This window comes from Phoca vitulina, unplaced genomic scaffold (genome assembly GCF_004348235.1).
Source record: "Phoca vitulina isolate PV1807 unplaced genomic scaffold, GSC_HSeal_1.0 scaffold17, whole genome shotgun sequence".
Classification (NCBI taxonomy): Eukaryota; Metazoa; Chordata; class Mammalia; order Carnivora; family Phocidae; genus Phoca; species Phoca vitulina.
In genome coordinates, this window is record NW_022589720.1 from 26566920 (window position 1) to 26592366 (window position 25447).

Sequence of the window (25447 nt, forward strand, 5' to 3'; positions counted from 1 at the left end):
GCTGCTGAATTCAGGCCACTGGAGTCCCATCCAAGGTCAAAGCATGAAAGTCTGTTTGGGATAGAGATCTACACAGTTTTCACTCACCTCTGCCCTGCTGAGAGATTTACACCAGCCTGATTTTGAGTCAAAAGAACAGAGGTACTTACTTGAAGGACCTCCCACAGAAGATTAAGATGGGGCCATTAAATTATAATAATGACTCTGGTGGATTGAAACACATTAAATATATGAAAAATCATAAGTTAATAATAATGCTTTTTAAGAGATCTTATTAATCACCTTTGAAGATTTCTAGGGCACCAACTCATTATTCTAAAAACTGATAAATAAAAGTGAAAAAAAATCAAGCATCAATCTTGTCTTCCATATAAACAGTATTTCAAAATAACCAAATGGCTAGTGAAAGAATGTATTTCTTTTAAAATGTCACGATTTTTGCACAGTGAAGGAAACCATCAACAAACCAAAAAGGCAACCTACTGAATGGGAGAAGATGTTTGCAAATGATATATCCAATAAAGGGTTAATATCCAAAATATATGAAGAACTTACACAACTGAACACCAAAAAAAAAAAAAAAAAAACCCCAAAAAACCCCCACCAAATCATCAAACTAAAAATGGGCGGGTGGGGGGGCACCTGGGTGGCTCAGTGGGTTGAGCATCTGACTCTTGGTTTTGGCTCAGGGTCATTTGACCTCATGGGTCGTGGGATCAAGCCCAGTGTCAAGCCTTGCGTTGGGCCTCGTGCTCAGTGTGGAGTCTGCTTGAGACTCTCTGTCTCTGCTTCTCTCCCCACTCATGCTTTCTCTCTCTCTTTCTCAAATAAATAAATAAAATCTTTTAAAAAGGGGGGGGGCAGAGGACCTGAATAGGCATTTTTCCAAAAAGACATACAGATGGCCAACAGACACATGAAAGATGCTCAAGCAAATCAAAACTACAATGAGGTATCACCTTACACCTGTCAGAATTGCTAGAATTAAAGAGACAAGAAATAACAAGTGTTGGCAAGTATGTGGCAAAAAAGGAATCCTTGTAACAGTTGGTGGAACTGTATATTGGTGCAGCCAGTGGGAAAAACAGTATGACAGTTCCTCAAAAAATTAAAAATAGAATTACCATATGATCCAATAATTCCACTACTGGGTATTTACCAAAAACAAAAACACTAATTCAAAAAGATATATGCACCCCTATGTTTATTGCAGCATTACTTATAATAGCCAAGATATGGAGGCAACCCACGTGTCCATGTATAGATGAATGGATAAAGAAAACATGCCATATATATGTATATATATACACACACACACACATATATTCTATAAAATGGAATATTACTCAGCCCTAAAAAAGGGTGAAATTTTGCCATTTGGGACAACATGGATGGACCTAGAGGGTATTATACCAAGTGAAGTGATTCAGACAGATAAAGACAAATACCATATGATTTCATTCATATGTAGAATTTTGAAAACAAAACAAATTTTGAAAAAAAAAACAACGAAGAGACAAATACAGAGAACTGATGGTTGCCAAAGGGGAACAGAAGGGATGAGTGAAATAGGTAAAGGGGATTTTTTTTTAAAAGTTGGTTGCTTAAATGATACCTACCTACTATCTCCTTTTTAGATCCTCAATTTTATGAAAACTTGTAAAATTAATCCTCCAGATATAATTCTGGTCATGGGTAAAATTGTGAAACAATCAATCTTGATCTTCCCCCACCTTCCTTACTAAGCACTCTTTTTTACACCTGGGACTTACTTGCAAGCCTAAAGTCTTTTCCACCTGCCTGCAACCAAACTGGGTGTCTCTACTAAGAAAAAAACTAGAATTTACATCAGCATAGAAAGACCTCATATATGTGATGAAGATCCTGGTCCCTTAAGATACTCAGATTACGTTAAAGGACTTCCTCCAAACATCAATGTCTTAAATTTGCAGAGAGTTGAAGTCATAACAATGGGATAACTGAAAAGTGGAGTATTTTGTAGACAAATGACCATGCTCTGTGCCCACATCATCGATGTATGGCTGTTTACATCATCTGCATGAAAATATTTTAACTTTGTGTTAAACCATAGTGACTTACAACGTATGACTATTCAACTTTATTCAGAACATTATAAAACAATACATCTAACAAAAGTATGTTTATTTCCATACAATGCTTTTACATTTTTCTCACCTCAGTTTTATCTAAAGCTAAGCCAATATCTTCTTCTAAGGCACTTTATTAATAGTGTATGTTCTTTAGACATGGAATCCCTTTGGGCAACATGCAACATTCAAATGTCTGTTGGCAATACACTTTTACAAAATATTTATGATGTCTGGAAATAATAAACCTCAACCCCCATGACCACACAGCCCCAGGGGCAGTGGGGGACATACACAAAATCACAAAAACATTACCAACCAGTCAAGCACATTTTGGCTAATATCCATTCACAAATAACGTTGCTTGTGTTGGTCAGGAAGAATTTAAAAATATTTATAGATCAAAAGAAAGAGTCAAAGACAGAACTGAGCATGGAGCACACCAAGTTAGCTGATAGGGCAGCCCTAATTAGTTCTTTCTGCTTCTAGCTAGAGGGGGTAATCAATACAATTAAACCCATAGTTTAAAAGCTTTTGTGGAAATTCAAATTGTAACAGAAAATAAATTAAGGGCTAATTGCTTCTAAGGGATTCATTAAATGACATGTGCTAGACAGGTATCTCTCTAGTGCATTTTAAATATAATTTGACATCAAGGTAAACACATATGCCAATGATGCTTTCTTTGCTTAAAATAAACAAAATCTGTGTACTATCTTCTGTACTTGTCCCTTTTTGGGGAGGGACAGGCAAAAGTAAAGGAGCACAGCTTCATTGTAAGTATTGCTTAAATATGGTAATCAAAAAAGTCATATCATTTTTTATTTTTAAAAAGGTTAAGAGATTTTATTTTATGTCTTCTAAATGGAATGCCCTTATATTTTGTATCCATTAGTTTGTATGTAACTGAGTTTACAGCTCCTTCGAATATCAGTATGTGTAGTTTATTGGGGTAATTTCTAAATTGAGAGAGAAGAAGGTCACTGTATCTGTATATATGGATGTAACCTCACTTAAGCTGGCCAGGGTCAACAAAGATCGATTATAATCCGAGAAACACAATGGGAAAAATTCAATATAAGTCAGATCTAATAAACCCAATTTTGGATCATGAGAAAATTCTATATCCAAAAATATAAGCCATTACAAGTCAAGATTTAATTACAGCAGTATTCTTATTAAAAAAAAAAAAAAAAAGGAGGAGTCCATTATTTATGGGCATTGTGAATACTTTTCTTATCTAAAAGCTATCTGAAACTACTAAAAATATCTATATTTATTCATAAATATTGACCCACTGGATCAAAGTGTTACTTCCCAGTCTAGGTTTTACAAATGTTTCTGGTAACTTGGTCCTGGCAAGTGCCCTTGTTCCTCCCGGGCCCCATCATAATCACTGCACCCTGGTCTCTGAAATGTTTTAAAGAACGATGAACCACAAACCTCAGGAATTCCTGAAAGTTGCTATTAAATTAAAAACAGAGCAGCCAAATTCTTTGCAAATGACTTCTTTGATGGAAACAATTATTTCCAACCTGTATCAAGAAGGGAATTCTTTTTTAGGTGCCTGGGGAAGAGTAAACATGCCAAGTATATTAGTCAAGGTCACTTGAGGAGAACTGTTTTGTGGATTCTTCTGAGCTCCTGAGTAGAACCCTCAACTCTAATGTCCCTCAGATCATAACAATACCAGCGCAGCCATAAATCTTCCCAAAAGTGGAGCTGGTCTATTCATATATTTACTTGGTTTCAAAGAGCAGGAAGCCTGCAAAGGTAGAGAAGCGCTGGTGGTCCCCATGAAGAGCGCCATTGCCCATTCTCAGCCAAACCTCATCCCCTTTAGCCAGCTTCAGTACTGCATGGTTGCTGGACGTATCTGACTTCCCCTTTGTTTCATAGCTGTAAAGAAAAAAAGGTACCAACTACTTAGTCTTTGCAGTGGACAGTCACCTCTTTACCAAAGTATGTCCTCCCCTTCTCCTCCAGACTCTCATGCACTTAGAGTCCTATGATTAAGTTCTCTAAATAGCATGTGAACAAAAATGACATGTACCACTTATAGGATTGGACAACACAACTCTCCCAAACCCCTCTCCTTGCTTCTTCCTCATTATGACCATGTGGATTGGTAATGACAATGACCAGAATGGCCTTGGAAGCCAAGCGTTGTAGCCTGAGTTCTTGAAGACTATGTTGCCAGAAGCTCTCTCTCACTTGACCCAACCTGGAACAACCACTCTGGACTGTTCCATGAGAAGAAAAGTGATTTCTCTTATGTTTAAGCCATTGGGTTAATGTTATAGCAATTTAGTCTACCCTAACTTATTTAAAATTTGGTAGTGAAGGATGGTTTTGCTATAACCCAAACTAAAATATGTTGCATTGGCTCAGGATCAGGCAGAGAGCACTGAGGAGACAAATATTGTGGGCTTGAAAGCTGGAGACCTATGTTGTGATGGGGCAAAACATTTAGGAAAACATCGGATAATGGGGAAAGCAGACCTTATGTCTACCAAGCCTATACCCTAAGAAAGGAAGTGACTGGGGCGCCTGGGTGGCTCAGCTGTTAAGCATCTGCCTTCGGCTCAGGTCATGATCTCAGGGTCCTGGGACCAAGCCCTGCATCGGGCTCCCTGCTCAGCGGGAAGCCTGCTTCTCCCTCTCCCACTCCCCCTGCTTGTGTTCCCTCTCTTGCTGTGTCTCTGTCAAATAAATAAATAAAATCTTTAAAAAAAAAAAAAAAAGAAAGTGACTGGAAAAGCCAAAATACTGCTTTTAGTAAGATGTTTCTGCAGAAGACTAGTTCAGACAAAACCTGAGATGTCTGAAGCGCAGGAAGCAGAAAGGGAGAGTCTAGAAAGTTGAGGTCTAACAGGGTTGGAAAAGCCAAGTGTTTTTATACCAGAGATAGCAGAGATAGTCGATGTTGTCCTATTAAGACTTCTCATTCAATCTAATAGACACAGCCTGTGATATAACTTGATGGATTAAAAATATTGCCTTTCTACCTAAATCTATTGTTTAGGTAGTCAAGACAGAAGGGCCTGAAGACAAGGAATCAAGGAAAGAACAGGCTGAAAAACTGTCAAGAAAAGAATGTTGGGTGTGGTTTGCTAACACATATAACTGACTGGTAGCAAATGGAACAAAAGCCTGCTAAGTTTCTGAGGAAATGGTATTACCCAGAAACCCAAACCTGGCTCACAAAGGACTTGGGATGTTTGACTAAATACTAAATACTCTTAGACCTCAAATTTGCACGAGCAGGAAGTGGGCTGTGAAAGACCCCAGGGAAAGCCTACTCACTTTTTAGATGGAGACAAATAAACAAGGAAGGTCCTCCCAGAGGACAGAATTAGGGGCCAAAGAGAAAAACAGCTGAGAGGCTGACTTGATAAAAAGGATTGCTCATTCCTAAGCTTTGAGCTGGATGCATGAACTGCAGTTTAGGATGTCTTCCGTGGGGGTGGAGATGGGGAGACATATATTCTAAATGTAGAAGAATTCAACAGCTACTTGGTAGCCAGAGGAGCAGAGAAGCCTAGCTGTTCACCAGACTCCATCTCCCTGCTTCCAGAGGAGCAGCTCTACCTTTCCTTGCTGCCCTTGCCTTGGTTGAGGGGAGTTAGGGCTGGAGAACAATGTAACTGTATTCTCTGAATAGAATGTGTGATGCATAAACATCTTCACAAGCCTGTTGCTCTTTTCTCCTTCTGACTATGGCAATGACAATGACCAGGGAGAATTTGCAAGTCAGTTTTACAGGTGACAGAACTGCTTTCACCAGTCTGCACCTCTCAGAACCCAGATAGAGCACCTCCCTTCCAACCTGCCTCCACCCAAACCCTCCTCCACCCTCTCTGCCTCGCCCTTCCCCATCCTGGAGCTGGTCAAGCAACATCGAGTTCTGCAGTGTTTGAGCTGCCATATTGAGTCTCTCTCTCTTTTTAAGAATTTATTTATTTATTTGTTTATGAGACAGCACAAGCAGTGGGGAGAGGCAGAGGGAGAGGGAGAAATGGACTCCCCACCAAGTAGGGAGCCGGACGCAGGGCTCCATCCCAGGACCCTGGGATCATGATCTGTAACAAAGGCAGCTGCTTAACTGACGGAGCCACCCAGGTGCCCCTTGAGTCTCTTTTTTGCAGCAATTTCACCTACTTCTCTTTTTCTCTTTTGGTTTTTCAAATACATCTTCCCACTGGAGGCCAGGTACCAGAAGAAATGGCAATCCTCCCAAGTCATCAAAAATGACAGGGATAAGATAGCAACTAGAGTTTTTCATAGATAACTCAACCACCCATTTAGTTATGGGAAAGATGTGGGCTCTCTGCCTCTTTCCCACATCCTAAGCTTATATCAGAACAAGTTGTAATATTTCTTTTTAAGATAATTTTTTAAAGATTTATTTATTTATTTATCTGGGGGGGGGGCACAAGCCTGTGTGCACATTAGAGTGAGTGGGGGGAGGGGCTGAGGGAGAGAATCTTCCAAGCAGACTCCCCAAGAGCAGGGAACCCCATGCAGGGCTTGATCTCATCACCCATGAGATCATGACCTGAGCTAAAACCAAGAGTTGGCTACTCAACCCACTGAGCCACTCAGGCGCCCTAAAACAATTTTTGTACAAGAAGCTCTAGGGCCAGGCAGAGGCACAGAGCCACAGCACAGCCTAAAGACCCGGGTCTACTCCCAGCTCTCTACCTGTCAGCTGAGGAAGATAGTAGAGAAGACCATCAATAGGGGTAAACTCTGGCCAGAGTAAGAAAATAGAAGAAAAGGCTGAGAAAGAAGGAAAGAAGTTATGAGTTAAGAAAAGAATACAAATGGGGGCGCCTGGTTCAGTCGGTTAAGCGTCTGCCTTCTGCTCAGGTCATGACCCCAGAGTCCTGGGATGGAGCCCCGCATTGGGCTCCCTACTCAGCGGGGAGCCTGCTTCTCCCTCTCCCTCTCCCTGCTGCTCCCCCTTCTTGTTCTCTCTCTCTGTCAAATAAATAAATAAAATCTTAAAAAAAAAAAAAAAAAAGACTCTCTCTCCCTCTCCCCCCGCCCTGCTCTCACAAGCACATGTGTGTTCTCCCTCTCTCAAATAAATAAATAAAATCATTAAAAAAAAAAATACAAATGATTAGTTATGGGGAGTGTTGCTAGTGATTAGCTCAAGGTCTTTTATCAACCTGCTTATTCTCAAGTTCATCAGATTTATTTCCTCCCAAATAGTAATTATAATCTGGCCATCTATTGGTATATGGGAGCTCTCGGTGATGACAAGGCAGGTGCTATTGATTCTTACACGCTCCCCGGCATTTGCCATCCTTCGAGCCAGCCATGGTGGCATGGTTGATCCCGGTGCTAGAGAAGACCACTCACCTATACATGCTGAACACTGTATTGCCATTGTGCATGAGGTACACGTACACTTCTTCAACATCCTCATGCTTCATCATGCTGAAGGTGAAGAAATACACACCTGAAAAAGGCAGGTATAGATCCACATTTATATTAATATATTGTACATCGAGGCCCGGGAGATATACTGTATGACTTCCCTTTTTTTGTTTCTGTTCTATTTGGTATGTAGGCTCTTCTTCGCCTTTATTTGTATGAGTGTTCCTTTATCTGCTCTCACCTTCAAACTACTTTAAAGTTTTTTGAGACTTTCTCAGTGTGTGTACTATGTATCCCCGATAAGTGCTTACGGTGAGGTACATGCTATTCCTAGGTATCAATTAACTATCATTAGATTAGCACCGACCACAGGACTCTTATTAGACAAGGTACAGAGCCCTGCGTGGATGAACACACAGCCTCCGCGGCCTAACAAAATGAACCATGTGTAGCATTACAATGGATGAGTACCCTCAGCACAGAGATGTTACCCAGAGATAAGAAGTATTTTAGCAGATAAGTGTTTATCAGTTCTGAAGAAATAGTTTTAGTAATTTATCGTGTTATTCATTGTAAGTAGATGAACTTACGTACAATAGAGACTCAACTATGACTCAGCAGCATGACCTTGCTACTAAAAATAGGGATCCTTCTCATTTGTAAAGGATCAACGTATTTTAAAAGATGTGAGTTTTCTTATAAGTCTCTAGGCCACCTAACAGAAAGGAACTTAATATGACCCAATACAGTCTAAAAGATTAAAACGAATCAAAAAGCAGAGAGATGAGCAAAAAGGAAAATCTTCCCAACTCCAAATGATGTGGGATTTGAGAGTGCATTTTGGAAAGATGAATGAATATACATCATCAAGCTTTTATGGATTTCCATGTTACATTTTTAAACTAGTGACTTTGTCTTAGTCCATTTGAGCTGCTATAACAAAACGCCACCGAATGAGCAGCTTAGAAACAACAGCAATTTATTTCTTGCAGTTCTAGAGGCTGGAAGTCTGAGACCAGGGTGCCAGCACGGTCAGGGGAGAGTCTTCCTGCAGGTCACAGACTTCTGATTGTATCCTCACATGGCAGAAGGGGTTACGGGACTCTGTGGGGCCTCTTTCATGAGGGCACAAATCCCATTCACGAGAATTCTGCCATCATGAGGTAATCATGATAGGCCTTTGGGCCCTACCTCCTAATACCATTAACTTGGGCCTTAGGTTTTCAATGTATGAATTTTGGAGGGACACATTCAGACCATAGCAGCAGGCCTTGTAAGAGAAAAAGCCAGAAACGTCTTTAAAAAAAAAAAATAGCATGGCACAGTCCTATGCTTTTTTTTAATGTGCAATCAAGTAAGATAGAAGCTGTAAGGGTACCATGTTGACCACCTGCTTCTGAGTCAAGTTGAACCAAGTGAAGAAGTGTGATTATGCTTCACTTGGTGCCAGGCTTGCATATTCAATACACTGGGAATGAAAGAACTGGTATAAAAATCAGTCATATCCATTCATATGCCTAGAGATTGGTTCACAGACGAAAAGTAAAGGCAGATTAAAATTAAAGGACTTGAAGAAAGTAATTTATGGTGTTTAGGTTTTTATATTTTACAAAACGTATTGGACACACACACACACACAATACACGCATGTGACAATTTTCAATGCCTCAAGAAGATAAAGCTGGAATTAAAATGGCAAGAAAAAGTATTGGTTCTCCTGAAACAATGATGGCTGCTATACAAAATAGATTGCAGAAGCATGTTAGAAAGAGCAGACTAAGGGGCGCCTGGGTGGCTCAGTCATTAAGCGACTGCCTTCAGCTCAGGTCACGATCCCAGGGTCCTGGGATCAAGCCCCACATCGGGCTCCCTGCTCGGCGGGAGGCCTGCTTCTCCCTCTCCCACTCCCCCTGCTTGTGTTTCCTCTCTCGCTGTGTCTCTCTCTGTCAAATAAATAAAATCTTAAAAAAAAAAAAAAAAAGAAAGAGCAGACTAAGACACCAGATGGGGAATAAATGAAATGCCTAGAAGTGGAAATATAAAAGTGAATATATATCATATCCACCTATGGCTTTCTTCTGCAAGGGAAGGTATTGAAAGAAGAGGCAGCACACTTGTGCTATGGTTTTCAGGTCTTTGTGTTACTGTAATTGCAAAAATCAGCCTTCTCTGTCTCATCACTACCAAAGTCAAAAAGTAGAAAATGCTCAATTTGTCATCTATTGGATAAGGTTTAAAGTGGGAGGCAAATGATGGTTGTTACCAAATGATGACCCAAGAGAGTTCCAAAAAACTACTAAATCTTTGAACTTCCATTATAAAGCCCTTGAAAGCAATGGAACCATCGGGCATCTCGAGGTGCTTATGTAAACTGCAGCCCAGATAGTGTGTAACAAAATAGTTACAAGAAAATTGTAAACCTTCAGAGCAGAAAATCACATAAGAAGGTTTACCACTGGTTGAAGTGTGATGAAAGATCGCTTCTATCACTTCATATATCTGTTTATTTCTGAGTTTAGCTGCGTGGAAAACTAAATCAAGGCATTAAAAGCACTTGTGACAAATGTAATATGGCAACTGCGTCCATCATAATTTTCCTCTATTCCTTCTAGATCCCACACAGGGAAATAAGGAGCATTGAAAACAAACAGAAGAAAGAATCCATTTTTCGTAAAACTAGGAGTCTGAAAAAAGCCAATAAACTTAAAATACTTGTAAGTTTGTCAAATGCAACAGACAGGAGGCAGAGTGGCACGGAGGCAACATGGGGGCTGGGCGAGGAGTTTTGAGGAGGCCAAGCCGAAGCAGATCTCACAGTACTGGAAAAAAGACACTCCCTGATGGAGAAGGGCCACACATGCGGAAAAGCAGCTCTTACGAGCATAAGTGATGTTTTGGGGGAACGTTGCTAGATAAAGTACAAAAAGTGAGGTGAGTGGTCCTGAAGTGGCAGATTTCCGAAACTACCAGCAAAAACAGGACTCCTAAGGGCAAGAGAACTACACGTGCAAGGCTGGGTCTCACAAGTCTTCCCAGACCCACTGCAGTCTGGGGAGGGAAGCAGAGGAAGTGTGGCCACACAGAGAAGACACACAGAAGGGCCACACTTCAAAGACCAGACTGAGTCCCCTGCTAGCGGGAGAGGGAACCACGGAGCCAGAAGTATGCTGAAGTCCCTCCGCCTTCAGCAGAAACTACTGCCCCTGGCGGGTCTAGGGAAATCCAACTCATTCAACCACCAGTTAATTTTAGAAAGTAGAAAACATGAGCAGAAACTACCTATAGAGGAAGAATACTCACTGAGAAGAAATGTTGTCAGGTAGTAGATGAAAACTGTAACCAAATATTCCACCCTGAGTTTAAAATATGTTAATGAAGCAAATCCCTCCATGAAAGAACATTATTAACTCACGGCAGAAATGTCCAGACAAGGGGCGCCTGGGTGGCTCAGTCGTTACGCGTCTGCCTTCGGCTCAGGTCATGATCCCAGGGTCCTGGGATGGAGTCCCGCATCGGGCTCCCTGCTCCGCAGGAAGCCTGCTTCTCCCTCTCCCACTCCCCCTGCTTGTGTTCCTGCCCTCGCTATCTGTCTCTCTGTCAAATAAATAAATAAAATCTTAAAAAAAAAAAAAAAGAAAGAAAGAAATGTCCAGACAAGAGGAGGAACTAAAAACTGGGACTAATGAGTAATGTTAGACATAGAAAGAGTACAGAAAAATCACAGAAATAAGACAGAAGAAATTAGAAGAAGCAAAAAGGAAAATTCATCCTCAGCATATGTAATTAAGAACATGCAGAATAGTGATAGAGAAAGCAAACAACATGAAATGGAAATTTAAAAAAACAGCAAGAGATTCGAGAAAATAATAGATACAGAAGACAGACGAAGAAAAGTTAAACACAAAACCAACAAAACATAATGGGAGCCCTTCACAAGTTAACCAGTGGTGTCCTAAGGTGTGTGTGTGTGTAGGGGGGGATGCTTGCGAGTGGTCAACCCCAAAGGGGAGGAGTATTTTATGATTGACATGGTTTAGAATTGCTGCACTAGGATGACGATAAAAATCTAGTGACTTTTTCATTGGTCTTATTATAGTTCAAAAATATCCCATAGACAGGGGCGCCTGGGTGGCTCAGTCGTTAAGCATCTGCCTTCGGCTCAGGTGATGATCCCAGGGTCCTGGGATCGAGTCCCACATCGGACTCCCTGCTCCGCGGGAAGCCTGCTTCTCCCTCTCCCACTCCCCCTGCTTGTGTTCCCTCTCTCGCTATCTCTCTCTCTGTCAAATAAATAAATAAAATCTTAAAAAAAAAAAAATCCCATAGACAATGTGCCCACTTATTGCCTGATTGCCTAACACAAGTCAGACTGTTCCCAATGCCACCCCACCTTAGTACAGCAATGAGAAGGAAAAACAGTGTTTAAATTTATATTTAAAAATATAATTCAAAGAAACTTTTCAGAGCAAAAAGAAGGCTTACATCCACATATTCAAAGGACAGCGGGAAAAGTCTACCCAGAACGATCAGCTTGTGGTGGCTGAAAGTAAGGAAGTTGTAGGGGCTGAATGATGACCCCCAAATCGGCCCAATTCCTAAAATCTCCAGGAGCTGCAAATGGTACCTTATATGGCAAAAGGGACTTTGCAGGTCTGATTAAATTTAGGATCTTTAGATGGGGAGATTATCCCAGATTACCCAGGGGGGCCCAAGGTGATCACGCTGCCCTTGAGAGCCAAGGAGGTCAGAATCTGCCAGGAGGTGACGTGACCATTGAAGTAGAGACTGACATGATGTGGCTGATGGAGAGGGAATGTCGACAGCTTCTCAAAGTTGCAGGAGGCAAGGCCCTCGAGCTTCCAGAGGAACCAGCATTGTCTATACCTTGACTTCAGCCCAGTCACACTGATTTTGGACTTCTGACCTCCAGAATTACAAGAGAATAATTGTGTGTCATTTTAAGCCCCTTAGTTTGTGGGAATTTATTAGAGCAGCAATAGGAAATGAATACAGAAGTGCTCGAGAAATTTTAAAAATTCAAATAAAAAAACTATTCAAAGGATCAGGTCCTCCTTGGGGTGGTGGTGAGAGGAGGGCACCGTTATGACACATTTAAACTGTGAGAATTATGATCTAAAGAGTTTTAAAGTCAGAGGTAACTATGTCCTCTGAGGGATTATTTGCTTCAGTTCAAATCAGAGTTAAAAATCTTAGTAATCATAGAAGTGTATTCATCTGGGGCGGCTGGGTGGCTCAGTCAGTTAAGCGTCTGCCTTCCGCTCAGGTCATGATCCCGGGATCCTGGCTCAGCAGGGAGTCTGCTTCTTCCTCCCCTCCCGGCTCGTGCTCTCTCTCTCTCTCACAAATAACAAAATAAAATCTTAAAAAAAAAAAAAAGTGTATGCGTCTTTTTGAATTCTAATTAATTTACTTTGAAATCCAACAGAAATCTATATATGAGCTGATTGTTTTAACCGGAATCAGAAAGAATTCTCAACTCTCTTAGTGTCTTCCTTTCTTTGTTTCCTCTTCCTCCATTTTCCTTCCTCCCCCACTCCCTCACCTCTTTCCTACCTTCTTTCTGTCCTTCCTTCTAGATTGCTAGCTGAATAATTCAGTCATTCATTTATTTTTACATCTCACCTGACACTGGGGCCCCGAATCTACCAGTCATAACATCAAAGAAGTTTCCGATGTTCGTCTCCACGCTGCTGAAGATAATCCCGCTGTTCTGATTGCTGAAGTGGGTTGCCAGAGAAGCCATGAATGCAATCTAAGGAAAGTTAGTTAATAGGAAATTTACCTTAAAGAGATGGGGTTTTTATAAAAGTAAGTTTAGTTCAATATTATTTGTAACAACTAGATCGGAAATAAACAGAAAAAAATTAAATAAATCATGGTAATTTCTAACATTTTATGCTATGAAGCCATTAAAATGATAGTATATATCAGCAGTCCTCACCTTGTGTTTCAAAATGCTTTTTGAAATATTAAAATTCTATTACTGGGAACATTTGGATGAAATCTACTTATAGCTGTTAAATGCTATTAAAAATGCTATTAAATGCATATTAGCATATTAAAGGATCTGAGTAGGCCTGCAGCCAAATAACCTTTTAATTTTGTTCACTCTGTGTTATTTTTTTCTCCAAAAGAACTGTGATATTATGCTTTATAATAAATATGCATTTAGTCTTTATCCCAGTTTTTGGCACAGAGTTCCCAAAACCAGTGGAATATCTCAAGTGTTTAGGGAGAGCAAGGGGTCTTTTGTTATGTTAATGAGGTGACTTTTGGGAAGCCCCTAGGTAACCTAAAGATGGCGGCTCATTGCCATTGGAGCCAACGCTGGGATTAGAGGGTTGAAACTTTCAGTCCCACCCCGCATCAGGAAGGGCAGAGGGGTGGGCGGTTGAATTCAATCACCAATGGCCTGTGATTTAATCAATCACGCCTATACAATGAAGCCTCCATAAAAACTTAAAAGGAAGGGGTTCAGAGAGCTTCTAGGTTGGTGAACACGGGAAGTGCAGGAGAGTGGTACTCGGTCTTTGAAAGGGCAGGGAAGCTCCGCACCCCTTTCCCTAAACCTTGCCCTATGCATCTCTTCCATCTGGCTGTTCCTGAATTATACCCTTTTACAAGAAACCAGTGATTGAGTAAGCAACATGTCTCTCTGAGTTCATGCTGGCAAATTACTTGAACCCCAGGAGGGTTCATAGCCTCCCCTTCATAGCCGGAATGTCAGAAGCACAGATGACAATCCAGACTTGGAGTAGAGTCTGAAGTTGGGGGTGGCAGTCTTGTAGGGCTGAGCTTTTAAGCTCGGAATCTGATGCATTCTCCAGGTAAGTAGTGTCAGAATTGAGTTGAATTGTAAGGACACCTAGTTTGGGGGTGTGGGAAAACCCCCCACACTGGAATTGTACCGCTATCAGACAGTCACATTTGAAAATCAATGTCAATCCCCCATCCATATGAGTCATTGTAACTGAGTGTGAGTTAGATCAGTAAATTCTTGGGGCACCTGGGTGGCTCAGTTGGTCAAGCGACTGCCTTCGGCTCAGGTCATGATCCTGGAGTCCTGGGATCGAGTCCCACATCGGGCTCCCTGCTCAGCAGGGAGTCTGCTTCTCCCTCTGACCCTCCCCCTCTCATGCTCTCTCTCTCTCTCATTCTCTCTCTCAAATAAATAAATAAAATCTTTAAAAAAAAAAAGTTCTTAAGCTTCCTGGGATTACCAGTCTTCAACGAATGGGAGTTTTAAGGGAGGGGCTGAGAGAGGAGAGAGGGAATAATTTGAAGTTTGAAAGACCCAGGGGAAAGCAGGCTTAGGAGAATCAACACGGAAAGGATTTGGACAGTCAGAAAGACAGCATGAGGGCTGTGGACTCGGAAGGAAGGGGAAGGAGAGGGATGACCCCGGAGGAGGGATTTCGGAAATGGGAATGAAGGGGCCTGGAAGTCACCCTTCTTTATAGGCTGCCTGAAACCAATCATTCCTCCTCTGTAATGCCTCCTTTAAAACAGGTGAATGTAGGGAGTGCCTGGGTGGCTCAGTCGGTGAAGCATCTGCCTTCAGCTCAGGTCATGATCCCAGGGTCCTGGGATGGAGCCCTGCATCGGGCTCCCTGTTCAGTGGGGAGTCTGCTTCTCCCTCTCTCCTCAGTGGGGAGTCTGCTTCTCCCTCTCTCAGCTCATGCTCTCTCTCTCTATCTCTCAAATAAATAAAATCTTAAAAATAAATAAAATAAAATGTGTGAGTGTAGTTCTCCCAAATTATTACATTGTGGTTTTAGCGTAAAATAATTGATGGAGCATTTTAATAATTGCCCAGGGTGCGCTCCATCAGACTGGCTACTCCAGGGCCCCCTGGCCCTTGTATAACCATCACAGGTTTAGAGTTAAAGTTTCTAGATTTGGGGATGTTAATCATCCCTCTCATTAGACACCTTTAACCTGGCCAAGCAGCATCTGTCTTCTTTTCTTTGTAAATTTTTGCCGGCCCATTAATCCCAGGTTGCTAAGATTATTAAACAGCATTCCTTTACAAGTGACAAAACCTCAAAAACAGTTCGAGAAACACAAAAGACCTCTCAGGTGATAACTTAGAAAACTCGAGGCCCAGAAAAATGATGGAATGTATCCGAGGTCAAACAACCATCAGATATGCCCAAATAAAAGGCAAAGTTTTCCCCCAATTGATCTTTCAGAAAGAGTCTCTGTATTCTGATTCTTTAAAAGTCTCTCAGGCTATAGTATATTCTGTCAATTACACACAGCCCCCAGCTGTGTGAAATAATATTTCAACCTTAGATGCTGCCGTAGCAATCTGCTTTCAGTAGAAACCATACTTCAGATTTTGAATTTGGATCTTTTCCGGGGCTATCAATAGGCAATAGACCCTTTCTTGTGATGCTGGGCAGGGGCAGCGGGCCACAGCCCCCAGTCAGCCACACTGTTGAGAGCATCAGCAACTAATGATACACTTAACAACCATTATAATTAATAATAAACACTAGCTTTCAATGTCAATAGAAATCGCTTGGAAAAATCAATTTTAAAAACATCAGCCAGGAAATAAAGAAATAACCAAGACTTAGTAATTTTCTTGGTGACCTAACCTTGCATTTGCAAGTTTTAGATGTTATTGGCCGCAAGAATTTTGAACATCACTTAAAAGGGAAATAAACAATAGACAAATGAACACGTAAGCTTAGGATAAAATATTCAATTATAGCCTCATAAATAGATTCAAAACATGTTAAGCTGAAATAAATGTAATTTAGTCTAATCTAAACTAGGATGGATGACTCAAAAATAAAATGTCTCTAGCGATAAAGAAGATGCTGATGAGAAAAGTTTATTTCTTTTTTTAAAGTTTTTTTTTGAGGGGGGGCACCTGGGTGGCTCAGTCGGTTAAGCAGCTGCCTTTGGCTCAGGTCATGATCCTGGAGTCCCGGGATTGAGCTCCGCATCAGTCTCCCTGCTCAGCAGGGAGTCTACTTCTCCCTCTGACCCTCTCCCCTCTCATGTGCTCTCTCTCTCTTTCTCTGTCAAATAAATAAATAAAATCTTTATTTTTGACAGAGAGAGAGAGAGAGCACAAGTAGGCAGAGAAGCAGGCAGAGGGAGAGGGAGAAGCAGGCTCCCCAGTGAGCAGGGAGCCCAACTCGGGCTGGATCCCAGGACCCTGGGATCATGACCTGAGCCGAAGGCAGCCACTTAACCGACTGAGCCACCCAGGTGCCCCAAGAGAAAAGTTTAAATAAAAACTGTGCCTCAAGATCTTGAGTTGATAGAGAATAATACTTATATATTAATATCCATATATATGATTTAAATTGGTAAATGTAACAAAATGAATAAATAAAATATTTGAGGTACACACATTCCATTTATATATTTGAGTTACCAAAACCCTTTTTATTTAACATCTCTTTCAATTTGGAAAATGGGACATTAGCTGATACTCAGGGCTTCTGTGTATTTAGCCTAAGAAGGGAGCTGAATTTCAACTTCTTAGGAATGATTTCAAAATGCTCTTTGAACAGTACAGGCCGCCTGCCAATGCCCTGCAGTGGGGTTGAGCAAAGCCAGCCTCAGGCATGCGGGCATGTGGGCCAGCAGCCATCAGTGAGGATGTGAAGAGGCGCTCGGGCCTTCTGCTTCCTGGGCTTCCAGGGTCTGGGCAGTTTAGAAGTCCCATGGAGATCTGCCCAAGGTGACTTACCTGCAGTTCTGGCGGAATCCCCGGGTAGCCCTTTTCTCCCTTGGGGCCATGCTGCCCTCTTTCACCTCGTGGCCCCAGGTCACCTTTGTCTCCTTTCTCACCTTTGGCCCCTTCATGGCCAGTGGCTCCATTATTGCCATTGTTCCCATGGTTTCCTTAAATCACAAGCAGAAGGCATCATAGGAGAAAGCCCCCATCACTCACACTGACCATCTATTGTTATACAAATGCAGACCCTTTTTTTTTTTAAAGATTTTTTTATTTATTCATTCCAGACACAGAGATACAGAGAGAGAGAGAACATGAGTAGGGGGAGAAGCAGAGGGAGGGGGAGAAGCAGGCCCCCCTCTGAGCAGGGAGCCCGATGCGGGGCTCGATCCCAGGACCCTGGGATCATGACCTGAGCCTAAGGCAGATGCTTAACCATCTGAGCCACCCAGGTGCCCCAGACCCTTTCTTTGAAAATGTTCGCTCTCAATTGCAAAAGAAGACCATTTGAAATAGTCCCAAACACAGCCAAGGAGGCATCATCAAATGGGTTCTTACATGGGACACTGAAGACAGCCTTAGCTACTCAAGTCTCCAAAGCCTGTTTTTCCTATAAAGCAAGAGTTGGGTGAAAAATTTTGAGGACTGATGATCACAGTATCATTTATAATAGCAGAGATTAGAAACAAACAATACTGGAAGAGCTCAATTAAAAAAATGGCACATCCCAGTAAATAATGTTACATCATCACAAAAAAAGAATGCTAAAGGAAAATATTTAATAACATTTAATAATGTTCACGATACTTTTAGATAAAAAAGTTATGAATCAGTAGAGACAGTGCAATATTATGTGTAAACAGTACTTATATATTATGTAAAAATATTTCCAGTGGTTTTGTTTTTTTTTCTGAATGGATGAAACATGAGTGGTTTTGTGTCCTGCTATGTACTTTTTCGTCTCTTTGAATTTTTCTATAAAGGACGTGCACCACTTTTATCACCGAGGGAGATGTAAAATCACTGATACAAATTGTAACAATAATTTTGAAAGCAAGACTTGGATAATGATTTCAACTCGTCACTTTGCCACTAAGAGACAATTTCTACAACTCTCCCTTTATTTTATATTTGTTGAATTTCACATCCTGTCGCAGTTTATTTTGCATGCTACCTTTGGTCAGGTATTATACCAGGTTTGCAAACTCTCCAGATAATTGAACTTTGACTGTGTTTGCAAGTTAATGGGCCCAAAAAAAGCCATTTTGATTGGGAAACATTTAGTCAAGGCCAGCTTGTTCTGTACCCTCAAAAGAGTTTAGACTTCAGAACATTTTAAGAGGATGAATATTCTCTACCCCCAATCACTGCACCTGCTGGAGCCACCCTTGACGTTCCATGACATAGACTCCAAGACAGTAATCACGGTGTAAAGTCTAACAGAATGTTTTCTCACTTTAAATTTGGTTTCATAAGAGAAGCCACTCAAAAGTATATTAAAAAATCAAAACTCGGTGAACCTGGGTGGCTCAGTCGGTTAAGCGTCTGCCTTCAGCTCGGTTCATGATCTCGGGGTTCTAGAATCAAGCCCCACGTCTGGCTTCCCGATCAGCAGGGAGTCTGCTTCTCCCTCTCCCTCCTGCTCCCGCGCTCTCTCTCTCTCAAATAAATAAATAAAATATTTTTTAAAAAATTAAAACTCATTTGATAAATGTTAACATCACTGAGGGTAAGTGAGAGAAGAGCAAGTGGACTTCTGTCAAATCCTGAGAAAAAGTCCTACCTCCAGTAATTAACCTGTAAAGAGGAAAACAATTAACCCTCAGATGGATTTGGGAGTCCTAAGACAGAGAGGATCTGGGCTACCCTTTCCTTGGCTGACCCCAGACACTAGCCAGTTTTCAGAACCTCCCATGCCTGGGGCACACTCAGTAGGGTAGGGTGTCTGAATGGAGCCTGACAGCGTTTCCCATGCCTCCATGTGGTGCTGGAGCCCAAAAATGTTCCCATGAGCCCAAGAGAGGCATGAAAGTCAACCAAGAGATAGCTGAACGTGGACAGACCCTGAGACTAAGGGAAGAAAAACTTAGCTAGACGCAGAATCAGACGTAAGGCTGCGTAGTTCAGTGAACGGCACTGTGGAGATGGCTATAGCCAGCCCAGTGGGCGCTCCTCTCCTCCCCACCTTCACTTCCTCAGTTCCCTGAGAGTTAGATAGTGTGTTGCATGAAGTGCGTTGTGGCAGAAACGCCCAGACAAGATATGTCCACTAAGATCCCATGATTCTGTACTCCACGCTGGTGAAGACCCTCCCCCTCTCTGCCGCCGACAGTGAATCTGGTGCCCCAAGATGACGAACACCTGTGGGATGCTGCAAGCTGGATAAATAATAAATACTATAGAGTTTATGGTATATTGTTCCACCTAATTGGCTCTGTAAACCCAGTCCTCGCCCAAAACTCTCTTTTGGATTTTCCATGCACACCCTTTGGATCACACACAGTGAACCCAAATTATTTTGATTCGCCCTGGCTCTGATTTTGGCACAGTGCACAATTAGACTGGCAACAGACAGAACATTTCTCTCATCCTTACCTGGAATGCCAGGGGGGCCAGGGGGCCCCGGGGGACCTTGGTAGCCTCTGAAGCTGTATTCTCCATGGCAACACTTGCTGCAGTCTGGGGGCGGTCCTCCGGTTTGCGGAGACTTTAAAAAAGATAGAGAGAGAAGCTTCAGAGAATGGTACTGGGGAGTCATTAGGACTTGTGAATTTCCCTTGGTCTTGTCTTTTGGGTAAGTTTAACTCCAAACAACCTACGACAGCATCAGAAAAGCTGGTGTGGGGTGGGGGCTTGAATGGCATGCTAGCTAAAGAGAGCCAATGACCAAAAGGACAAGGAAGCCAGAGGGTCAAAAGAAGGGCATGCTCTTTGGAAGGAGTGTGGTGTTGGCAGGGGATGGGGCAGTGTTTCTGGGAAGTACTGTCTTGAGGCTACTGGTGACAGTCAAGGAGGAAACCCCTTCAGAGGTGGACTTGGAGGCAGCCCTCTCATTCCCAGCTGCCAGGAGCCTCCCCTGTCGCTCCTTTGAGTAGGTGACCCTCAAATGGTAAGAACAACCAACTTCCAAGATACTTATTAAGAATTTCTATATTCAGGATACTGGGATAAGAGTTCTTAGAAATTTTGAGTCAAAATGCCACTCTTCCCGTCACAACACACTTAAACTGCCTTAGGACATGGAGGAAACAAAGTATTCTTTAGCCCAGCAAATTACTATTAAGTATCTACATCTTGAAACAACTTTAACTCCCCCTTAAGCAGTATTTAACCTCAGGTCCTGTTTCACATTTTACTTCAAATTTTTGAAAGATTATCATATCGTTCGAACCAATATTCAGTGAGTACTTAATGGGTACTAAGTGTACTCAAATGTGACACTGAGGGGACTTGCTTATTTATTTAAAGAAAAATTTCTAAAATGTGTGCTTACTGTTGAGGAGCTGCAGATCTAGTACAAGAGCTAGATTCGCTGATAAAATTTAGAGTGATACTAAACTGGTAACTTGCCTTTTGATTATGTAATATAAAATATTTATGGAAATTTTCCTAAACTTGAGTTATAATTCAATGGTCTGTTGAAAACAGCGTATTATTTCTAAAGGATTCTAAAGAAAGGGAAGGAGCAAAAGAGGGAGGGATAAGAGCGGAGGGAGAAAGGAAGGAAGAATTTGAAATTCAGGTTTTCTCTATCGCTAGAAATCCAAGCAGAAAAGTGCGTCAAGTCTTCCATTGCTGCACATTTAGACTTCACTATTTTTTGTTGTTGTTTAATCAAAAATGGGCTTGGACGTTTTCCTCACTCCCTCATTCCTTTTCCTTTAAGGCCTCCACCCCGCTCATCAGGGAAAATGCAGACTCTCTGTAGTCTGAGCATTCTCTTGCAACACCTCAGAGTCGGAGTCTCAAGCGATCAGGGGCCACAATGTGGAGCTAACTCCTGTCTAGTCTTCTGCCCACCAGACCCCACACTGGACAGATACGGGAGTCTGCAAAAACCTTTGGTAAAACTGGTGGAGGAAAAGAAAATCAGCTAAAGCAAGTGGTCTGGGACAAGGAACTTCAGACACTTGGAAAGTCAGACGCCACAGCACCACCCCACCTTCTAATCCAAGGACGCAATCTGAGAAGTAAGTATTTCGTAATTTCCTGGTATGGTTTTGCTAATGTGAAATACAGTTTTTTTAAGTTCCAAGAAATCCAAGGCTCTGCCAATAATGGGCTTTGAGGGAGAAGGAGGGAAAATTCTGAAGCGGGAGCCATTTGAAAATAGAACTGAGTTCCTGGGATGCTAAGAATTTTAGGAACATGTCTGTCCTGGCACCAGAACTCCTATCTCCGTTCTGTGTGGCTTTAGTGATGTCACTCCCCCCCGCCCCCGCATCATTTTTCTTGTCTACTAAATTAGGGCACTGGGTAAAATGGCCAGGAAATTTCTTGCCAGCTCTAAGAGCAAGCAAAGATACTAAGGTCTTTTCTAAACCCTCAAATAATGGTTTAGAAAGATTCTATTTGTAAAGTCTGGTGTCTGAGCGTGAGAAGTTAGCTCCAGGAGAGCGGGCTGCTCGGGGGTGGGTGCACAAGCTACTTGGGAGCACTTCGAAAGCAGAGAGCTGCCACCCCAGCAGGGAGAATCTTCTGGTTCCTACTAGTTGGTCATGTCCTGAGAGCCCGCCTACAACATTCACATGTTCCTCTGGCCTGGTCCTTCACAATACAGTCAAATGGAATAATGCTTGCGAGCCTTTTGAGGGACCCTTAGAACAAGTTAGACAGGATGTGTTAATTCAGAAGTTATCACCTAGGTAAGGGACAATTACACGCTGGGGAGTCACTACATATACCCTCTTAAGTTTATCAACTCTTTTCTCATAATCAGGTCAAATGTGAAAGCCAAAGGAGAATGAGCAGCACGGGAGGAGGGAGGGGTCTCTAAGACAAGTCCCAGCCCTTTTGTGGATGGAGGCCATGGGGCAGCTACTCAGGTTCGGCTCTGCTGTTAGCGAGTGACTTCTCAGAAAGAGGGCCCACAGCTCCTTCTTTAACCGAAGAAAGAGAGAAGAGAAAGGAGAAGGGAAGTGGGAAGAAGGGGAGGAGGGGGTCCAGGAGGAGGAGGAGGAGGAGGGGAGATTGATAAAGGAAGAAACTGCCTAGAAAGAGAACCCAAGTCTGCTCTCCCCCCAGTCTCTGCACACTCTACCCACCACGAAGCCCATGGCCAGAGTGCTCTTTCTAGAACATACGCCAGACCACCTCACTGCCCTGTTGTGAACAAACAAACACAACTTTGGCAGGCAAACTAAGGTCTGAGCTCCTTAACCGGCCAACAGAATCTTCCAGGCTGGCACTGAGATCATCCTGTGTCTTCCTTGAACAGCTCAGGGGCTCTAGCTGCGCCCATCCCTCCCAGGCTCTCTCATCTCTTTGCCGTCCCACATAGTTTTAGATTTTATGTCTTGCGTGGATAACGATCCTTTTTGTCTCACTTTTGGGATCCACTGCAGCGGCCACCACCACTCTGGCACTTTCTCCCCAACTGCCTTTTGTGCAGAGATTTTGTTTACCACACGGTATTCAATGATCTGTTCATTTGTCCCCACGAGAGCCCTTCAGAACTGTCCGGAGATAGGCTTGGGCTTATTTATCCCCATCCTAAAGCTTGGCACATACTAGAAGCACAGGAAATCATAGGTGAAACAACAAATGAGGAAAAAGAAGAATTAAAACAAGAGAGGCGGGGAACGCAGGGAAGAAGGGGAACACAGGAAAATCCTAAATGCAGTGAGTCTCCATACCCATTGGCAGAGGAGTCGTATTGAGGATCGCCAGAATATCAATGATTCTAAATCTCCTCAGGATCTGCTGTTGGGGGTTTGTTTGAAAATACTTCAGGAGCCCAGGAGGGTTTGAAAGCCCACCCCCTCCCCACTGCCACTTCAACAAAAGAAAGCCAGGAAGTGACTTCCCGCCCCTCTCATCTGACTCCAGCATGTTGGCTGCCTACTCAAAGGTAGGGCGAAGTAGAAATGTAATTTGGATTCCAGTGGCCTGCTGGGTGTTGGTTGCCAAGAAATAACAACAAACGACAGCCTACATCTGCCTTCTGCTGCTTCTGGGAGCACATACTGCGAAGGCCAGGGAGGGCCCAGCAAAGATCCCACCCACTGAAATGGAAAGTCCAGGCCAAAGCCTGGATGAAAATGAAAATATCTTCACCACAAGGAAATACAGAGGACCATGAGTCACCCTCCGGCCAAAAGATTATCAGATGAGGGGCGCCTGGCTGGCTCAGTCAGTAGAGCGTGTGACTCTTGATCTTGGGGTTGTGAGTTTGAGCCCCACGTTCCACTCCACGCTTAGCCCCAGAGTCTACTTAAGACTCCCTCTCCTTCTGCCCCTGCCCCCACCCCGCGCACTCTCTTTATCTCTTTCTAAAATAAATAAATAAATCTTAAAAAAAAAAATAAAAGGATTGTCAGATGAAAGGACAATCTCTAAAAGTGGGCTTTGAAAAATAAGTATTTGGAGGTTATTATTTCTTTTGTGGCTCCTTAAAGAAACAATTTTTTATTTTTTTAAAAAAGATTTTATTAATTTATTTGACGGGGGGAGGGGGAGAGCACAAGCAGGGGGAAGGGCAGAGGGAGAGGGAGAAGCAGGCTCCCCGCTGAGATCATGACCTGAGCCCAAGGCAGACGCTGAACCCACTGAGGCACCCAGGTGCCCCAAGAAACAATTTTTTCTTGACACGGTCTGACAGAACAGTCTGGGTGACTGCACTGTGCAGCTGAGTTAGAAATCCCAGCTCAGCCCCAGATCTCTAGCTGATCGTGTGTGGGGTTTCAGTCTGATCATATCGCCAGTCTCAACCCAAACTTTTCAGTCTGTGAGAGGCCAGGCTTGGATTTCACCTGCATGAACATTTCCAGGGCCTATTGAATGCAAAGACACAGTGAATTCTTGTTGTAAAACCTCTTCGTTCAAAGCTCTTGTAATTCAAAGTAACTCTTCTTGCCCCCTTCCTCTGATTTCAGCATGCCAGATGCCGAGAAGGTAAGTCAAAATCCATTTTGTCTGTTCTTAATGTTTTAAATGAAATTGAATTTCACCAATTTGCAATTCACTACACTGAAACCTGACCTCACTCCAAAAATCCCCAAAAAGAGTTAAAAGATGTTTCCTTGGGCACTGAGTTCACACCCAGGGAAATAAATCAAGTCCTCTGTGATTATCAGGCTTTAAATCACACAATGAAGTTTTGCTTTTAATACACATGCAGTCTTTTTTGTTCTAACTCTATGGTTCACAGGCTGAACATAGAGGCTTAGCAACCTAGACTACTATAAATCAAATAAACAAGCCTGGCATGAAACGTCACAGTCAACTCACACATCAAAGTGAAAAACTCAAAGGGCAACTTCTCCCTGCTGGGAAGCATTAAGAAAATCCAACTCTCTTAGGATCTGCAAATGATTGTCTCCAGCGATCCGTCTTATCTGCGTGCTCAGCACTTTTCACACCAAGAGAGCAAGAAAGAAATCAAGTCATAGCACAGCAGGGAGCTGGCTGCTCTGTTCTCCTTGACCCCGGGGGGACACCCTGTCCCCCACATCCTCTGCTGATTTCCTAACAGAGATCGGCAGTCGTCCCCCGCCAGGACCCCAGAGCAACCCAGAAAGACCCCCACAAGCAGCACAGCAAACTTCTCGAAAGCATTGATCCTAAGAATCGCAGCTGAAAAAGAACAACAAAACTCGTTAAGCTTTCACAGTAATCCTTAGAAGAGAATTCCGAGTACCTGGCCCCAGAATGGGGTGATCTGGGCTAGGTCATCTACCTCGGGGTGCGGTAGCTCATCTGGTCTCAGGGATTTTAGGTCTGTAGAAGTGTTATTATCCACAGTCCCAGTTTTAGGATGGCTCCGCTCTCTCACTTTCTCCCTCCTGGAGCCGCTACGGCCAGTCTGCTGGTGGCTTTGCACTATTCTCGCCACTACTTTATTAGCTCTTCCGCTCACCTCCATGTATTCATCTTGACAGAGGCAAAATGGGAGGAAAAGCAAAGCCAGCAGGTGCCAAGAGACGAGCTGCCTCCCGAGCATGATTCTCAACAGAGCCCCAGAGCCTCCTGGAGAGCACGGCGGGGCTTCTCAGGCAAATGCCAGGGCTGG

At 42.8% G+C, this 25447-nt stretch overlaps 1 protein-coding gene across 2 annotated transcripts; it reads right to left on the minus strand.

Annotated features, from left to right (window-relative positions):
• Window positions 1-3436: 3436 nt before the first annotated feature.
• On the minus strand, window positions 3437-25447 carry C1QTNF3 (C1q and TNF related 3). Of its 2 annotated transcripts, none has more exons than XM_032415356.1 (6): window positions 25295-25447; window positions 19813-19924; window positions 17230-17384; window positions 13140-13269; window positions 7479-7578; window positions 3437-4007 (listed from the first exon to the last, which is right to left on the minus strand). In XM_032415356.1, the coding sequence occupies exons 1-6, from the start codon at window positions 25376-25378 to the stop codon at window positions 3848-3850; spliced, it is 741 nt and encodes a 246-aa protein (XP_032271247.1). In that variant the 5' UTR covers window positions 25379-25447; the 3' UTR covers window positions 3437-3847. The 2 variants fall into 2 exon arrangements, with proteins under 2 accessions (XP_032271247.1, XP_032271246.1); XM_032415355.1 differs by having other exon boundaries at window positions 25076-25447.